Raw genomic sequence first — 15,728 nt, forward strand, 5'->3', positions numbered from 1 at the left:
TGTGTTGCTGCTGCTGCTGCCGCTTCTGCTGAATGTGCAACCCGTCTGCGTTGCTTCGCGCCCCCCCCCCCGTATTGTACACTGGTGTGCGGGAGATGCTTGCTAGAGAAAAGCAGAGGTGTGTATGTATGCTCTCAGCGCTGTTGTTGGAGTCTTGAGTCTTCACTGTCGAAAACTCAGATGAAGCATACAGTCACGCAGTCAGAGAGGACGGCACGTGCGCCTGTGGTTCTTGGACACATCCTTTTTGTTTTTCTTTTCGTTTTCGTTCTCCCGGCATTCTCCCCACTCACCAGCCGAGCGTTTCCTCCACGGGCAGCAAACGCATGTATGCACGCGTATATCTCGACCTCCATCGATCCTGACCCGAAGTCTGGCGTCGTGGTTGCTGTCGTTTTACGGCTCATGTTCCTCTTGTACAGTTCTGTGTCTTCGCTCTTTCCATCTACTTTGTTCCCACTACTCTCTCGTTCTCGCAGCACTGATCAGAAGAAGGCGAATCACCCGGGTCGATCAACGCCCCACTCACGTATCCGTATCCTCGTCACGGACCGACACGAGTCACTGTTGCGGATTTTGTTGGTGTTCGTAAGGGCCGGTGCACCTGCTCAGTCATGAACCGCCTTTATGGAAAGGAAGTGAGAATTCGGACAGCGCAAGGTGGTGGCGTCGCCTCTCTTACCCCGTCCTCTCCCTTGCAGTGGGCAATAACGGTGTTCACTTGTTGCGCTATTTTCATACGCACTCGCAACAGCAACAACAAAAAAAACGTAGACCCAAGTGAACGGCCGAAGGCATGTCCGAGAGTTTCTGTCCTCACTCCATCTCCGCATCTCTGCGAACCCTCTCCTAACTCTCCCTCCTCCCCTCCCACCCCCCCTCCTGTTGCTCTCTTTCACCTGTTCCTTCAGCGCCATCACCGGTCAGCTGGAATCAGGACAAGGAGGGCGCTTACGGTGCACCTGTTCACCACATAAACTACTTCTCGCACTTTCTCCTTCTCCTCCACCTGTTCTCTCCGTCGCAACGATGCACGCAAACGGATCGCCTGGCCGCTCCTTCCGCGTTGACCCGTTCACCTTCCTCGTGCCAGGCAGCCCCGGCCATCATGGTAGCAATGGATCCTCGCCGGCTGAACCGATGACCCTGCGCCGGATAGCGCACGAGGTGGTCAGCATTTCTATCGAAGAACTGCGCGCCGTAAATGAGGAGCCGCTGGCGAGCATGCCAGCCGACGCTGTTCTCGAGCCCGGCACGAAGGTGAGGTTGCCCGTGGTCTTGGACTATCAGGGCAGTCCCTACGGAATGGCGCTGCACCTGGGTAGTGCCGAGGCGCAGCTGCAGGACTGTGAGGCGCTCCTCGACTCTCTCGTGAGCTCGTGGGAGGACGAATATGGCTCTCACAGTTTGGAGTGCCTTCCTCCACGTAAGGTATTCTCGCGGACGGAGGCGGTCTTGGCCAAGGTGCACGAGGAGGCGATTCGGCAACTGCCCAAGGTCGAGGCGGGTCTTCAGCGGTTGGGGAACAGAGAGGCAAAGCTGCCGCTTCTGGTGGAAGTCGAGGCGATCAAGGCCGCCGAGAGCGCCATTGAGGAGTCGTTCCAGCGAGCCGTCGCGGGGCTCGAGAGTTTCAAGAGGGAAAATGAAGCCTGTGGAAGAGTCGCCCCCGTATCGTTGAGCTCTAACGACCTCACCCCGGCCTCCCTCCACACGAAGCGCGACGAGGGCGAAGACTACTGCGTCCTGCACACGCACCGGTGGGAGTTCGCAGTTCATGGAGTGCGCTCGAAGGAACCGCGCGAGGTTTGGGCGGTGCTCTCCTGCCAGCCGCTCGTGGCGCTGCTAGACGCGATCGACTGCCCGACAGCACGGGACCCGCTCACCACCTCTCGAAATGCTTTCTTCTTCATCCACGGCGTCTTCTACATCGACGACCGGCATCGATCACACACGGACTTTGTCGACCTCAGCGAGGTTATCCGGAGGAACGACCCTTTGCAGGACGTGTCGAGCTTTCACGCTCTCGAGCACCAGGGATTTGCTCGGTGCCCTGTGAAGAGCGCAGCAGAGACCACGTTCAAGGACCTCAACATCAAGATGGGTGAGTCGTGCCTGCTGCGGCACTGCGGCGGGTGCGACCACTACTTCTTCCTGTCGCATGCCCGAAGCCTAAGCGGCTACCCGCGCAAGGAGAGACATGAGTTCCCGCACCGTGTGGCCAAAGTACGAGACCAGGCAAGGCGGTGTCTGCTCTGTCGATTGTTTCCCGCCACGGTCGCGCTCTACGAGGACCCGCTTTCACCTGAGAGTCCGGCCTTTTACTGCGCGGTGTGCTTTGATCTTCTGCACAGCAGCGACACACCCGAGGAGGCGGCGCAGTACCAGCGACGCGAAGCGAAGGACTTTGGTGAGGTTTACTTCAAGGCAACGTAGCCTTCCACCCAGCGTACGCGCCCCCCTCCCCTTACTTTGGCACCGTTTAACACCTTTCTCGTCCACAGCGACGGCTGCGTGTCGAGATCGAGTGTCTTGAAGCGTTCCAAACTTGCACAAAACACACAAAGAAAAAATGAGATGACTCCACCCTCCTCCTCCTCCCTCAGCGTCGCTGTGAGCAGCGGGGGTGGAGTCGAACACGTGGTGCTACTCATGGGGCAAGTAGGGCTAGAGGGTAAGCTGCCTGTAGGTGCACATACTCCGCTGTGCGGTGTATCTTACTCCCTTTCCCTTCCTGTGTGTGAGGGGTGTCTTCGTCAACGGACTCGCTGAGCGCGTGCACACACACACACACACACACATACATGTATAATGCTGCCACAAACTTCTTTTTTGTTGTTACTCCCCCGCCCCTCTCCGCATCCTTTCGCTCTCTCAACGGCTGTCTTCTTTGGGTTTTCGCCTTGGCTCTCCTCTCCTCCACTGTCTCCTCTGCATTTGTGGGCGGTGTAAACCACAGATCCATCGCGTCTTTTTTACTCTGCACACAAACGTACGCACACACGCGCTGCTCTCCCTTCGCCCCCTCCACCCATTTACCCCCCCCCCTACACCCTCCCTCCCAAGTCTCCTACCTATCTAGAGGGACTTCCGAAACGGTCACTCTACACCTACACGTGTTTCCTTGGCCATCTCACGTGCGCAGAATCGTTCACCCTAACACTCTCTCACTCGGACGAGAGAGATTTGGTTACGGCAGGGTGCTCATTACGTGGGTTGCTCTGAAAGGTGAAGGCATGTGATGTTTGGGGTTTGAGCCGCGCCGCCGTTTGTTTTCCCCGTGTGCATGTCTACCTTCATGTGTGCCTGTGTCTTTTTCGTGAAGCGTTCATCAGCAGTTGTACCGTATCATGTTCTCTGTTTCCGAGCACCGGTTGCCATGCGACGCCCTGTACTCGCGCATTAGTGCCAGTCGTTCCAAACCCCTTGTGGGTTTCGGCGGCCGCGACGCATCTATCCACGTCTACCCATTCATGGGATACACGCGGAGTGCCTGGCTGCAGGGTCTGTCGGAGCCTATCACAGCCCTCGGCTTTGACCCGGACCAGACGTCCGTGGTGGGCGGAAGCGACGCTGGAAAGCTGCAAATGTGGGACATTGGCTCTGAGGAGGTGGTGCGTGTCTTCACGCGCGGCCACGCCTCCACCGTAACGGACATCGATGTCTTCCGCAGCGGGCAGTTCTTCGCCACCGTTTCAACGGATAGGATACTGCGCATCTGGGATGTGCGAAAGTCGTCTGGCCGGCAGTCCTACAAGGATGCCACCGCCCCATTATGTGCCGTGCAATTCTCGCCGAATGGCCGGTGGGTGGCCACCGGGTGTGCGCGCGGTATTGTGCGGCTCTACGACCTCGTCGCTGGCAAGATTGTCCACAAGTTCGAACTGCACACCGGCGCCATCACGAGTCTACACTTCCACCCGGACTTGTACTATTTAGTGGTGGGCAGCGGTGACGGTACGGTGTCGGTGTGGGATCTAGACTCCTTCGAGACGCGGTTCCACAGCAGCAGCCAGCATACACCCATCGATGCCGTCCACTTCAGTGGCACACGCCTCCTCGCTACATCGGATCACAACCTGCGTATCTTCGATACGTCGAACCTTAGTGACCGCACGGCAGTGTCGCTGGAGGCGCCGTGGATTATGATGGGTGACGTAGCCTACGCAAGCGCCACGGACGAGGCCTGGTTCGTGGAGACGGCCGGAGCGACGGCAATGAAGTGCAAGTTGTCCTTGCGCGACATTCGCCGTCCCGGAGAAGAGGCGCCTCGCGTGGCAGCGGCGCCACCCGCATCTGCTCTAGCACCTGCCTCGCCCTCCCAGCGAGTCCCGGTGGCGACGCTGAACAGCAACAGTTCAATCTTCGCGGATGCGCGAAAGAAACCTGCCAATGGGTCTCGGCCCAGCCCAATGGACTCACCGGCGAAAACAACGGAAAATGACGTGGCAGAAAAGGAGTTACGCGCGGAGACGTCGGCACCGACGTCTGCGACCCTGCCACGACCAGCATTCAGTAGCGGCGGACCATCTTTCCCATCGACATCGACCCCGCCGTCGAATGCAGGCGAGTCAGAGCTGCAGATGGTGCAGCAGCTGCGTCACGAGCACGGCACTGTCTCTACCACGCTGCAGAGGCGGCTCAACACTCTGTGCACCGTGCGCACGCTATGGATGCAGAACCAGCCTGAGGCCATGGCGCACGTGAGGCAGCTCTACAACGAGGGGCAGGAGTTTGGCCCGCTCTTCGACCTTCTAACCGTGCTGCAGCAGTCTCGCATGAAGGAGAAGTTGCTCACAGAGTCCATCACTACTTTTTTGGACCTCGTCGAGATCGCTCTCAAGACGGACTACGAGCCGCTGATCTTGTTAGGACTGCGCACGCTTCGCAGCATTTGCACCAAGTTCCGCGCACGGATGGAGGAAGCACAGCGGCGGGCGCGCGCGTCGCAGAGCACAGGCTACAACGATCCGCTCGGCACGAGTCAGCATCAGCACATAACACAGAAGTTGCTTAATTGCTGCCCGGTCGTCTTTGCGCTAGCGGAGCGCTGCGATGGCGTCGGGGAGGAGGCTAGGGCAGTCCTGCCAGACATGCCGCTGCCGCCGCGCACTCAATAGGCGTGTTCGGCTGATTGTCCTGGGCTGGGGGGGGGTTCCTTTGAGCGAAAGAGCACGTAGCGGTACCGATACCGCCACCAGCAGGCAGTCTCTGTGCCGCTGCCGCTCGTCTGCTTTTTTTTGCATCCTCCATTGGTGTACATTTGTGAGACGTTTTTTTTTTTTACTGACTTCCCGTGCGCATGGTTGCTTCCTTTTGGATGGAGGTGGATGACTGCTGCTCAACGATGTATCTCCCTGCATTTTGACCTATCGTGTCGCTCTAGGTGATGTTGTGTACAGTGGTGCGCTTCCCTAGTGCCGACCCTCGGTCCGATGTTGCTGTTCCTCTCCCTTGTTTCTCCACCACAGAAACGCCGTATTATGCTCTCCTCGTGTTTATTTCTGTGGGTATGGGTGGGTGAGTGCAGTCTTCCGTGCTCAGTGCACCTCTCTCTCCACGTCTCGGTCTTTTCCTTTCCTTAGATCTCTTTGCTGATGTGCGCACACGGGTAGATGGGTGTGTCCGCTCGTCTTTTGTTTTGGTGCCGTGCTGATGCCTCTCTCTCTTTCACTTCGCCGGTGTGTCGCTCCCCCCCCCACACACACACACCTCCTCCTCCCTCGATCACGTCTTGTTCTTGTTCTCTCCTTTTTTATATATTGGTTAGAACTCACACACAGACACACACCACACGTGCGCGCACGTCCCCACCCCCTCATCTCCACCTCTCACCCCGACCCTACTCGTGCCCCTTCGTCTGGGAGCTGCCATGATGGCCCCATCCCTCACTTCTCTTTTGTTCACCGGAGCGGAGATTTGGATGTCGGTCTACCAAGTCCCGGAACGCAACGGAACTCCGAAATAAGACGACGAGCGAAACCAAAAAGACGCATGTGGTGATCCAAATCGAGCGACGCGCGCCGAGAGGAAAAGAGAACCGTCGCCTTGTGACTCTCCCGCAGCGTGGGAAGCGTACACTCAACCTTCGTGCCCCTCATTTTTTTATCAGTTTTTCCTCTTCGTGGACAGACCCGCATGTGCCACCTGCGGCGGAAGGGACGAGCGAAGGGTGAAGCACACACGAGTGCAGCGGCTGGCACCGTCACCTCCGCGGTGCGTTCGGGGATAGGTTCGACTCGCTACTCTCTTTTCTGATCCTCTCTTTGCTTGCTCTCGTTTACGGGTATGTGTACTGAGGACCCCTCTCACTCACCTTACTCTCATACTGTCCTTGCCGCCCTGCAACCCACGCTGCCACTCAGCGGCATGCAACACTACTAAAGTAGCTCGTGTAATGTCCTCGTCACCGTCTGACTAGGTGAGAGCAGCGGTCAGGCCTCTCAACACTGCCGTGCAGGAGGCGCTGCAGACGGCCCAAGATGCCCAACGGCAGGGGCAACTGCAAAGCCCGGCTTCACCAGCGCCCTAGTGCAGCCCCTCCCAATCCTGTACGCTTGATCTCCAGAATGAGCGCCTGCAGGCGCTCGAGAGCTTCATTCGACGCGCGCGGGAGGAATCCTGTGGAGCGTCCGCGGGGGCCTCAGGCCAACTCGGCGCGCGTGAACCGAGCGCCGCGCGGGACGTCCTGGTCCCTGCCGGAACCGGTACCCTGGCCTTTTGTGGTCTGTTGAGTGCACGAAGGCTAGAAATTCACTTCGACGCGCAAGGAACGCGCAGGGCGGCGGTGGAGCAGCGCCTCGCACACCTGGAGGCAAAGCTGAACGCCTTGAGAAACGTAGTGGCGCAGGTGCCAGCTGAAGTCCCCCATCGAAAGCATCGTTTTTCCGCCATGGATGCAAAACTTGAGGCGAGAATGGCATCTGTATGGGAGGTGGTCTCCTCCAGGCACGCAGTCGAAGCCACCGACTTGTCGCTCATCCAAAACGTGACGCGTGCGCTGGCCGCCATGCACGAGCGAGTCGAACAGCAGCACGCGGAGTTGACGCGATGGCACCGGCAAAACTACAAGCTGATGTGCACGATGGTTGTACACGTCAACTGGCGTGAGGAGGACCACCGTCAGCTGCGCGATGAGTTGGTGAACGTTCGACAACAGCTCGGACGTGTTGCCGTGCGTGGCGACGTTCCTCTTCTGCGGCCACGCAACGGAGGGTAAGGGACGGCCGCTTATGTAGTTGGAAGGAAAGGGCTGGCAGCACACCTTTTTGCGTTTGTCTCCACCCCACACTCACCCCTGCACTCACTCTCCCTCGCCCTTTGATGGCGGGAGGGAGGGAGCACACCGCAGTGCGGTGGTGTGACAGAGCTCGGTGCCCCAGCTCTTTGGGCGTATGTGGGGAAGCCAAACAGCCCTCCCCCCCCCCTTCTATCCCCTGCCAATGCAGAGCTCCACCTCCTCTGGTGCTGACGGGGTCCATGTGCCTACGACGTAGGGAAGCCAGTGCGCTGCGTCGCGACGGATGTCGGCAGTGTGTCAGGTCCTGGATGGCGTTGCGTCGGAGCGGCCTGCGGCAGTGCAGACGCGCCTGCGCGGCTCCAGCGCATCTGTCACCCGGCCCTCACCACCGCCTGCTGGTGTGTGGGGGGCCCTGAGCGCCACACCCTCCTCCTCCGAGGAGGGACGCCGCGGGTGGCGACCGGCATGATGGGAGCGGCTGCGAGGCGACCTGCGGGGCAGCGGGGGGCGGGGCAAAGAGGTTGGTAGAGCTCGGGGCAGGGGGGCCGTGCTCTCAGATGGCTGCGTCGGTGTGTTGCTGTAGGGCTCGTGTGCCGCGCTGCGTCGTAGGACTCGATGGGGCCTGTGACAGGCCAGGGGTGGTGCGGAGTGGAGTTCGACTCGTGTATGGCAGAGAATGGACCTGTTGACGCCCAGCAAGATGAAAAACGTCTTCATCTCTCCTGCCGCTTACTCGCTAACCACTGCTCTCTAGCGCTGCTGTACTTCGTAGATCCAGCGGCTTTGCTACTCGGCCCACAGCGAAAAGGTATATGGTGTTTTGGGCGTCAAAGCAGTTGTTCACGCTGCGGGTGCGGCGGAGCTCTACACCTGTGCCGGAAGCGTTTCGTTGACTGGGCGCTACTCACATACCTTCTCTCTCTTCCTCTCTTGTTGTGGTGCTTCGGCTGTGTATATGTGTGTGTATGGGGGGCGGCCAGGTGCGACGGCTCATTTTAGCGTAGAGCTCGAACGACACAGCGCAACTGTCTTTCGTTAGCGGTCAAAGTCAAAGCAACGCGTCCGTCAAGAGCGCTAAGCACACAAGCACATCTAAGCATACACACAAAGTAGTGTCCGACCCATGCCGCTCTGCAAGACGTTTTCGCAGTCGGAGCGGGAGAAGCTCCGAAAGGATCGCGATGTACTGCCGCCGTTGAGCGACGGTCCGTTTGGGCCGTTCCCGAAAAATTGGAACCCGCGGGGGCGCGATGGGGCAAAGGCAACTGTGAGCACTAGCGTCAGCATTCTGATGGCCAAGAACAAAGCCGCCGCCGGGCAAGCGACCGCTGCGGCTGCGCCGGAGGCAGCGCAAGCTGACATTCTCATCGGCCACACAGGCACGGGCGGCATGACGGTGAGCACCTTCAAAGGCACCGGCGGTGCAGACACGTCCCTCAGCAACGGGCGCTTCGGCGACCCGGCCGGCCCTGGCAAAGCTGGCGCCTACTCGAAGCAGCGCATGCCACCGACAGACTTTCGCCATCACTACGAGCGCAGCGATTTGCCACTATCCATTCAGCACGGCGCGAAGCGCTCGCTTCACTGGAAAGTTGACGTGTCGAAGCTCGACTACCACCACTACCTGCCCATCTTCTTCGATGGCTTGCGCGAGCTGGAGGAGCCCTTCAGCTTTGTGGCGTACCAGGGCAGCATGGACCTTCTTGAGGGCGGCGGTGCCAAGATCCTGCCGACGGTGCCGCAGCTCATCGTGCCGCTCAAGACGGCACTGAACAGTCGGCACCCCGACGTGCTGCGGAAGGTCTTTCACGTGATCCAGAAGCTAGTAGTGAGTGGCGATCACATTGGCGAAGCGCTTGTGCCATACTACAGGCAACTGTTGCCGGTGTTCAACATGTTTAAGAACCGCACCAAGAGCATGGGCGATCGCATGGACTACGGGCAGCGCAACAGCCACGACCTCAGCAGTCTCATCAACGACACCCTGTACTTACTGGAGCGCTACGGCGGCCCCGATGCGTACATCAACATCAAGTACATGGTTCCCACGTACGAGTCCTGCGTGTGAAATTGGCGGCATGTGAGGCACAGGTGGCGCAGCCTGATGTAACAAAAAAAAGAGGCGCGTGTCTTCCTTTTCCCCTTCGCCAAGCCCACGTCAGATCGTTTCTTTTTCTTTTTGCTGGTTTGCTTTTCCAAGACCATGTACCACGGTGAAATCACGCGCCGCCTCCGTCAGCAATGGGCGAAGAGAAACGTAAAACCAAAGGGGACACACGAAAATCAACCCCGAATGCCCTAGTGTCCCTGCGACCCGCGTGCCCAAGCCAGCGGCCGCCAATGCCTCGAACCCCCCCCCCTCCCTCTCCTAAACCCCCTACCACTCCCGCCCGTGCCAAACCCCCCGCTCCTCGGGCAGCCCCACTCCGGGGGCGGCCAGGCCTCTCCCTCCCTTCCCCCCTACGCCACCCGAGAAAAGGGGCCCGGGAGTGAGGAAAGGCCCGCCCCGTGGACGGAGCCACCCCCCCCCCCACTCAGCGACCCCGCAAAGGCAAAGCGGAGCTGGTCGCAGGGAAAGGCAACCAAGGCCCAGGATCAGCGCCTCGCCGGGGCGGGGGGCGCACATCCGCCAGCCGACCGAAACCCGTCGCCGAAAATGCGCCGCACACAAAAGCACGCGCATGTTTTTTTTTTTTGCCTGAAGCTAGGTGTAACCGGAACGATCTGCCGAGGACCGATCTCATTCACACAGCAGCTAAGAGTCCTAAAAACAAACGTAAAAGCGCCTCCAAGCATCAGCCAAACACCATGATGCACAGCTTTTCGCATATTGGCAAGTGTCAGTCGCACGCAGAAACTGTGTTTCGAACTGCCGAAGTTTTCTCTATTCTCTGCTCCATTTTCCCTTCTCTCCACACACGCTCTTCTGCAAACGTCCTGCTTACAGTGGATGCCAAGCGATTCCAAAGCACTGCACCTCATTCCTTACTCGACTGCACCGCTATCCTTTTCTAGATCTAACTGAGGAAACTCTTGACAAAACCGACGCCATGCCCAGCATTCCGTTAGTGACCGAGCTCGGGGCGAGGGCGGGTGAGTTTCAGCACATCTTGAACATGTCCAAAATTCCAGCCCAAGTGGAGCAAAAGCTGCGTCCGGCGATGGATCCTGGTGAGCTCTTCACCTATCAAGATTCGCGCATTTTTGTGCGCGCTCGCCCGATCGTCGCACATGATATGGAAGACCCAAACAATCAGAGCATTGTGCAGAAAGTCGAAGAAAACAGAGACCTCGTCGTGATGACGCCAAAGATATCACTTTCTGGCGAGTGCACAATTGATCCGTGCGTTGTCAATCTTGACGGCGTGTTTGTGGGCGCCCGTGACGATACAGAGCGAGTTTACCTAGAGTCATGTGCCCCATTGGTCTCTCTCTCTGTTAACGGCGCATCTACGTGCGTGCTCTGTTACGGGCAGACAGGAAGTGGAAAAACGTATACAACCTCTGGTATTTTTCGCCTTGTCGCCCTGGATCTCGCTCCTGCTTTCGCCACTCACGATATCCTCCTCACTGTTCTTGAAATACAAGCACTCAAGAACATCGACCTGCTCACTGGCACGGATGTTCAGGTAATGGAGGATGTCTCAGGTGAGCTTAAGCTTCTGGGGACAGAGGCCTTTGAGTGCTCAAGTGCCGAAATGCTTCTCGCCGCTTTTGAGGAAGCTGCCTCACAGCGAACAACGCGGTCAACGGAGCGAAATGAAACGTCGTCGCGTTCTCACATGATCGCTCGCATCTCCATTGTTTCGAAGGAGACGAAGTGGGCGAAGCCTGGCGATTTATTCATCGTGGATCTAGCTGGTAGTGAAAACACCGCCGACAGCGCAACTCATGACAAAACACGCCAAGCAGAGACCAAATTCATCAACACCTCCCTCATGACACTGAAGGATTGCATTCGGTCCCGTGCTCTTGCGTCTTCGAGTACGCAGCACCTGCACATCCCGTACAGGCGCTCGCCACTTACGCTTCTTTTGCGCGACTGCTTTGAGATCGCTGTGCGTCGCCCAACGAAGACAGTTATGATTGCCTGTGTCTCGCCACTGCTTCGAGATTCACGGCATACTATCAACACACTGCGGTACGCATCGATGCTTGCTGTAACACCACCATCCAAAGTCCTGGCACCCGATCCAAACGATCCGAACAACTACACGCGCGAGCAAGCCCTTGACTTTCTTGTAAAAGTGTCACATGGAAACATCACTGAGCCGGAGTACATATTGCCGGAGGGTGACGGGCGGACTCTGGTGCACATTCCAGAGGAGAAATTTATTCGTCGCATCGTGGAGAGCCATCCGCACATACCCGAGAAAAAGGCAAAACTTATTTATACTGCCGTGTGGAAGCGTGTTGTCGACGCGCGCACCAAAGGTCGAAAGCAGATGGTCGACGCAAAGCGGCATATTAAGGCGCCACGCTGCGCTATGTAGCACAGTTTGGCTGCTCATCTTTCATGTCTCACCGTTCTCATATGGGCATGTGACTCATACAATCCTTTTTTCCTTTTTCGGTTTGTATGCGGAAGATGCTTAGATGATTATAAAGTACTAGAGCGCGTTTTCTACTGGCTGTCTTCCTCTTTTTTTTTCGGTGTCTTAGCGTACCAGAGCCTGTGCAAGAGAGCGTTTTTTTCGTTTGTCATTCTCTGTCCCGTTTTAACCTGTAGAGGAATTAGCTCATCTTTTGCTTTGCTCGTTTTTGCTCCCTGATTTGATTCCATACATTTAGGTGATGCTTTTTCATTCCCTTCGTTTTCACAGTTTCACTGCCACGAATCAAAGAGCAATTGAGCTCTTCTTCTCAGTTCTGCTTTGAAAAAATGCTCTTGAGTATGAGAACGGCCCTCGCTCACTAGGTTTTGTGCCTCTACCGCAGAGCGCTCGGTTCGCCTTTTCGGTTGCATGTATGCTCCCTCTGTCATTTCGTGTTACCTACCATCTTTCTGTGAAAAAAAAAAGAACTGATCGAAAGACTACAGCCTCACGCGTTCACTCGCAGGTCGAAAGAAAGGGGGAAAATAGCATCTGGGCTTACTCAGCTTTGGCGTGCTGTGATGGAATAACTCGTCTATCGGAGATTCTACTGCGCGTGTGTTTTCTCCTTTCTCGCGCAGTCATGCTTGCTTTTATCAAAGCCTTCTCATACTTTCTCGGCAAACTTGTCCCTTTGATCTTGTATGCTTTTTTCATCTATTGAATCATCGTCGGAACTGTCAAAACCAGAAAGAGAGGCTGGAATACGTACATTCCCGTTGATCACTTGTACAACTTCTCAAGTAGCAAACCCTGAAATGCATATCTCTGGACTTGATTGCCGTCTCTTGTTTCCCATCTAGACCTTTTCTGTTGTTTCAAGCATGAAGCCGAAGTGCAACGTTGTCCTCCTGGCATATGCACTTGCGTGCTTTTTCATAACGCAGGCATCGTTGGCTCACGTCATTGGTGTCGACTTAGGATCGGAGTACATCAAAGTCGCCGGGCCGCATGGTGACAAAGGCGTCGACATTGTTCTTAATGAGCAGTCTCGACGGAAAACGGACAATTTTATCGGTTTTCGTCGGAGCGATCTTTACATTGGCGACACGGCGAAGAGTCTGGCCGCACGATTCCCTCTGTGCACTGCCAGCGCGGTGAACCAGCTTGTCCGAATTCGAAAAGACTCAAGCCTCCTTCCCTTTTTCAGTGATTTGCAGTACGAATACCACGTCGGTTTCAACAACCATGGCTCGGCGACTGTGAGCATCTGCGACACCAAGGATCCGTTCACCGCCGAGGAGCTCTATTCCATGGTACTGTCGTACTGCAAAACCACTGCCGTGAAGGATGATGTTGTGGATCCAAAAGGTGTCGTCGTTACTATACCATTTCACACGTCGCCGGCAGAGCGGCGGGCGATTCTGAATGCGGCTCGTCTTTCGGGGCTGAGTGTTCTCGGTCTCATGCATTCCACAACTGCTGCCGCCTTTTACTATGGTGTGCGGCATCGCGGGTTCGGCAACAACACCCTTAAGGTAGTGGTTTTCGACCTTGGTTCAACGCATACGGAGGTCGGCGTCTACGAATATTTACCGCCTGCGCCGAAGGCACCACTTTCGAGTGCCTTTGGAACGCTTAGGACACTCGGCGTGGTCGAGGATCGCTCTCTCGGCGGTCGTGCGTTTGACTTATGTGTTGCGCGGGTGATCGAAGCTGAGGCGCGTGCAAAGCTTAGCATTGGTCCGGTGCTGGGTGGGACGACTTCTACACAACTGAAGTCGCAGTTCTCGCTTCTCCGCGCTGCAAACAAGGTTCGTGAAACGTTCTCTGTGAACAGTAACACACCTTACACAGTGGAAGGCATTGCCCCAGATCGCGACTATCACTCTAGCATGACGCGCGCCACTTTCGAGTCCGAATGCGCTCCACTTTTCCAGCGTGTGAAGGATTTGGCAATGAGCGTGACAGACGTCGTGAATATTTCATTCAAAGACCTCAATTCTTTTGAGATGATGGGAGGGCTCTCGCGTACGCCAAAAATCATTGCAGACCTCTCCGAGGTCATTGGCCGAGATGTAGATCGCACTATGAATATGGACGAAGCAGCGGCGATCGGCGCAGGTTACTATGCCGCGAAGCTGTCACCTCTTTACCGTGCGAAATCGCTAAAGCTAGACGAGACGATCCCGTACAGAGTTGATTTCGAGGTAGAACCCCCGTTGAGCAAGGAAAAGCCCGCGGTCAGGCGCCCTGTATTTAGCGCTGACGGCTTTCTACTGGGCGATTCGGTGAGCATAACGTTTAATCGGACAGAAGACTTTTCGCTCAATTTTTACAGTGATGACGCCGCCACGCCATTTGTGTGCATCACCGTCACTGGGGTGAAGCAAGCGCTAACGGATATGAATGCGTTGTCACCTGTCGTCAAGCACGCAAACAACAGTCACATGGTTCGACTGCAGATCGTGCTGAATGAAACTGGTCTTGTGGAGGTCGAGCATGCGGAGGTGGTTGTGCGCTACGCCGAGGAGGTCACACAGAAGGTGACAGAAAATGTCACCGATAAGGCATCTGGCGAAAGGAAGTCGGTTGAGAAGTCTGTTAAAGTAATCAAGATGCGCAGCCGAGCAGCAGACGTGAGTGCGACGCTTGCATGGAAGAACCCAACTGGGCTGACGCCAGAAGAAATGCAAACTTCGCAAGCCAAGCTGGAGGCGATCTGGCAAGCGGAGCATGTGAAGCATCTCCGCGCCACGGCGAAGAACAATTTGGAGGCGTACATCTTCTGGGCCAAGAATGACGGTGTGTCTGATAACGCTGCGTTGACAGCCGCTGCTGGCGCAGCCGCCGTGCAGCGTGTCATCGACGAAGCCACAGCTGTGCAGGAGTGGCTTGAAGAAGGCGAGGGTGCATCAGACCACTGCGCTGCCTCCCAGTACGAGTCGCGGCTGGAGAGCCTTCGCGGTATGGTTGCGGAGCTAACGAAGCAGCCCGAGGAAGCCACGAGCACAGTCACAACAGATAGCGCCGATGACAACGAAGACGATTTGTGAGCCCGCTGTTGTTCGCATGTTCTTCCGCACCATCCGCCGTTTTCTCTCTCTCGCTGTTTATACCACGGATGTCCAAAAGGTTGTTTGTGCTTTCTTTCAGCCTCACCTACTTCACACTTTCCTTTGTGTGCTTCGCTGCTGTTCTGTTCTTGTTTCTGGACTTGTCTCTGTTCTGGATTCTCTCAATCGATATAGTGGCAGTGGAACGGTTCGTTCGTCCCCCTCCTCCCACTTCTTCGCTCCAGTCACTCTTCTCGAAGAGACTGTGATGGAATGAAGCGCAGACGTTGGCGTTGTTCTTCTCTTGCGTAGGTGCTAAGAGGAAAGAGACGCGTGCAGGCAAGGATAAGAAATAGATGACAAAGGCTGTGGACATACTTGTTTTATTGCGGGAGAATAAGCGTGAGCTTTTTTCGTTGTGGTAATGGGCACTCTGCAGCGAAACCAAACAAGCAGAAAAGGCCGAGTTCGGGGACGCTCAAGCGTTTCTCTGCCCTTTCTTGTACCTGGGACACTACCAAGTACACGGTAACAGCACAAAAAAAGTGCGTGGTGAAGATCGGTTTGGCACTCACACGCTGGCAAGCAGTCAAGACTCGATTGGAATCAAAGCTTGCGACAGTTTTCACGTCACCTAGGCTGACCTCTACTCCGCCCTCGTATTATCACATGCCTGTTTCACGCCCAACCATCACCACACACTCATACACACATACCTGCATACACATACGTACATGTGCTCATACACACACACACACCAACCCAAACCCGCGATCTGCTTCATGTCTGTATCAACGCGACCCAGAAGCCGCCGCCTCTTTTTTGTTCATCTTTCGTACCATATAAAGGAAAGCCTCCCATACCCCTGAAACATATCGCCCCCCCCCGCGCGCCTTTCGA

General features: G+C 56.3%; 6 protein-coding genes across 6 annotated transcripts; all 6 read left to right on the forward strand.

Moving 5' to 3' along the window:
- Positions 1-1,140: 1,140 nt before the first annotated feature.
- LMJF_35_4660 (putative small nuclear RNA gene activation protein (SNAP) 50) lies at positions 1,141-2,433 on the forward strand (the record flags this gene model as incomplete). The annotated part of the gene is made up of 1 exon (XM_003722815.1): positions 1,141-2,433. One exon carries the CDS (start codon positions 1,141-1,143, stop codon positions 2,431-2,433), a length of 1,293 nt encoding a protein of 430 aa, XP_003722863.1.
- A 914-nt stretch (positions 2,434-3,347) lies between these two features.
- LMJF_35_4670 (putative katanin) lies at positions 3,348-5,117 on the forward strand (the record flags this gene model as incomplete). Its single annotated transcript, XM_003722816.1, has 1 exon — positions 3,348-5,117. The coding sequence occupies one exon, from the start codon at positions 3,348-3,350 to the stop codon at positions 5,115-5,117; it is 1,770 nt and encodes a 589-aa protein (XP_003722864.1).
- A 1,772-nt stretch (positions 5,118-6,889) lies between these two features.
- On the forward strand, positions 6,890-7,216 carry LMJF_35_4680 (hypothetical protein; the record flags this gene model as incomplete). Its single annotated transcript, XM_003722817.1, has 1 exon — positions 6,890-7,216. One exon carries the CDS (start codon positions 6,890-6,892, stop codon positions 7,214-7,216), a length of 327 nt encoding a protein of 108 aa, XP_003722865.1.
- A 1,144-nt stretch (positions 7,217-8,360) lies between these two features.
- LMJF_35_4690 (conserved hypothetical protein) lies at positions 8,361-9,305 on the forward strand (the record flags this gene model as incomplete). The annotated part of the gene is made up of 1 exon (XM_003722818.1): positions 8,361-9,305. One exon carries the CDS (start codon positions 8,361-8,363, stop codon positions 9,303-9,305), a length of 945 nt encoding a protein of 314 aa, XP_003722866.1.
- Positions 9,306-10,287: 982 nt separating this feature from the next.
- Positions 10,288-11,730, forward strand: LMJF_35_4700 (putative MCAK-like kinesin; the record flags this gene model as incomplete). Its single annotated transcript, XM_003722819.1, has 1 exon — positions 10,288-11,730. The coding sequence occupies one exon, from the start codon at positions 10,288-10,290 to the stop codon at positions 11,728-11,730; it is 1,443 nt and encodes a 480-aa protein (XP_003722867.1).
- Positions 11,731-12,656: 926 nt separating this feature from the next.
- Positions 12,657-14,828, forward strand: LMJF_35_4710 (conserved hypothetical protein; the record flags this gene model as incomplete). Its single annotated transcript, XM_003722820.1, has 1 exon — positions 12,657-14,828. The coding sequence occupies one exon, from the start codon at positions 12,657-12,659 to the stop codon at positions 14,826-14,828; it is 2,172 nt and encodes a 723-aa protein (XP_003722868.1).
- Positions 14,829-15,728: the final 900 nt, after the last annotated feature.

This window comes from Leishmania major, chromosome 35, assembly GCF_000002725.2.
Source record: "Leishmania major strain Friedlin complete genome, chromosome 35".
NCBI classification, from domain to species: domain Eukaryota; phylum Euglenozoa; class Kinetoplastea; order Trypanosomatida; family Trypanosomatidae; genus Leishmania; species Leishmania major.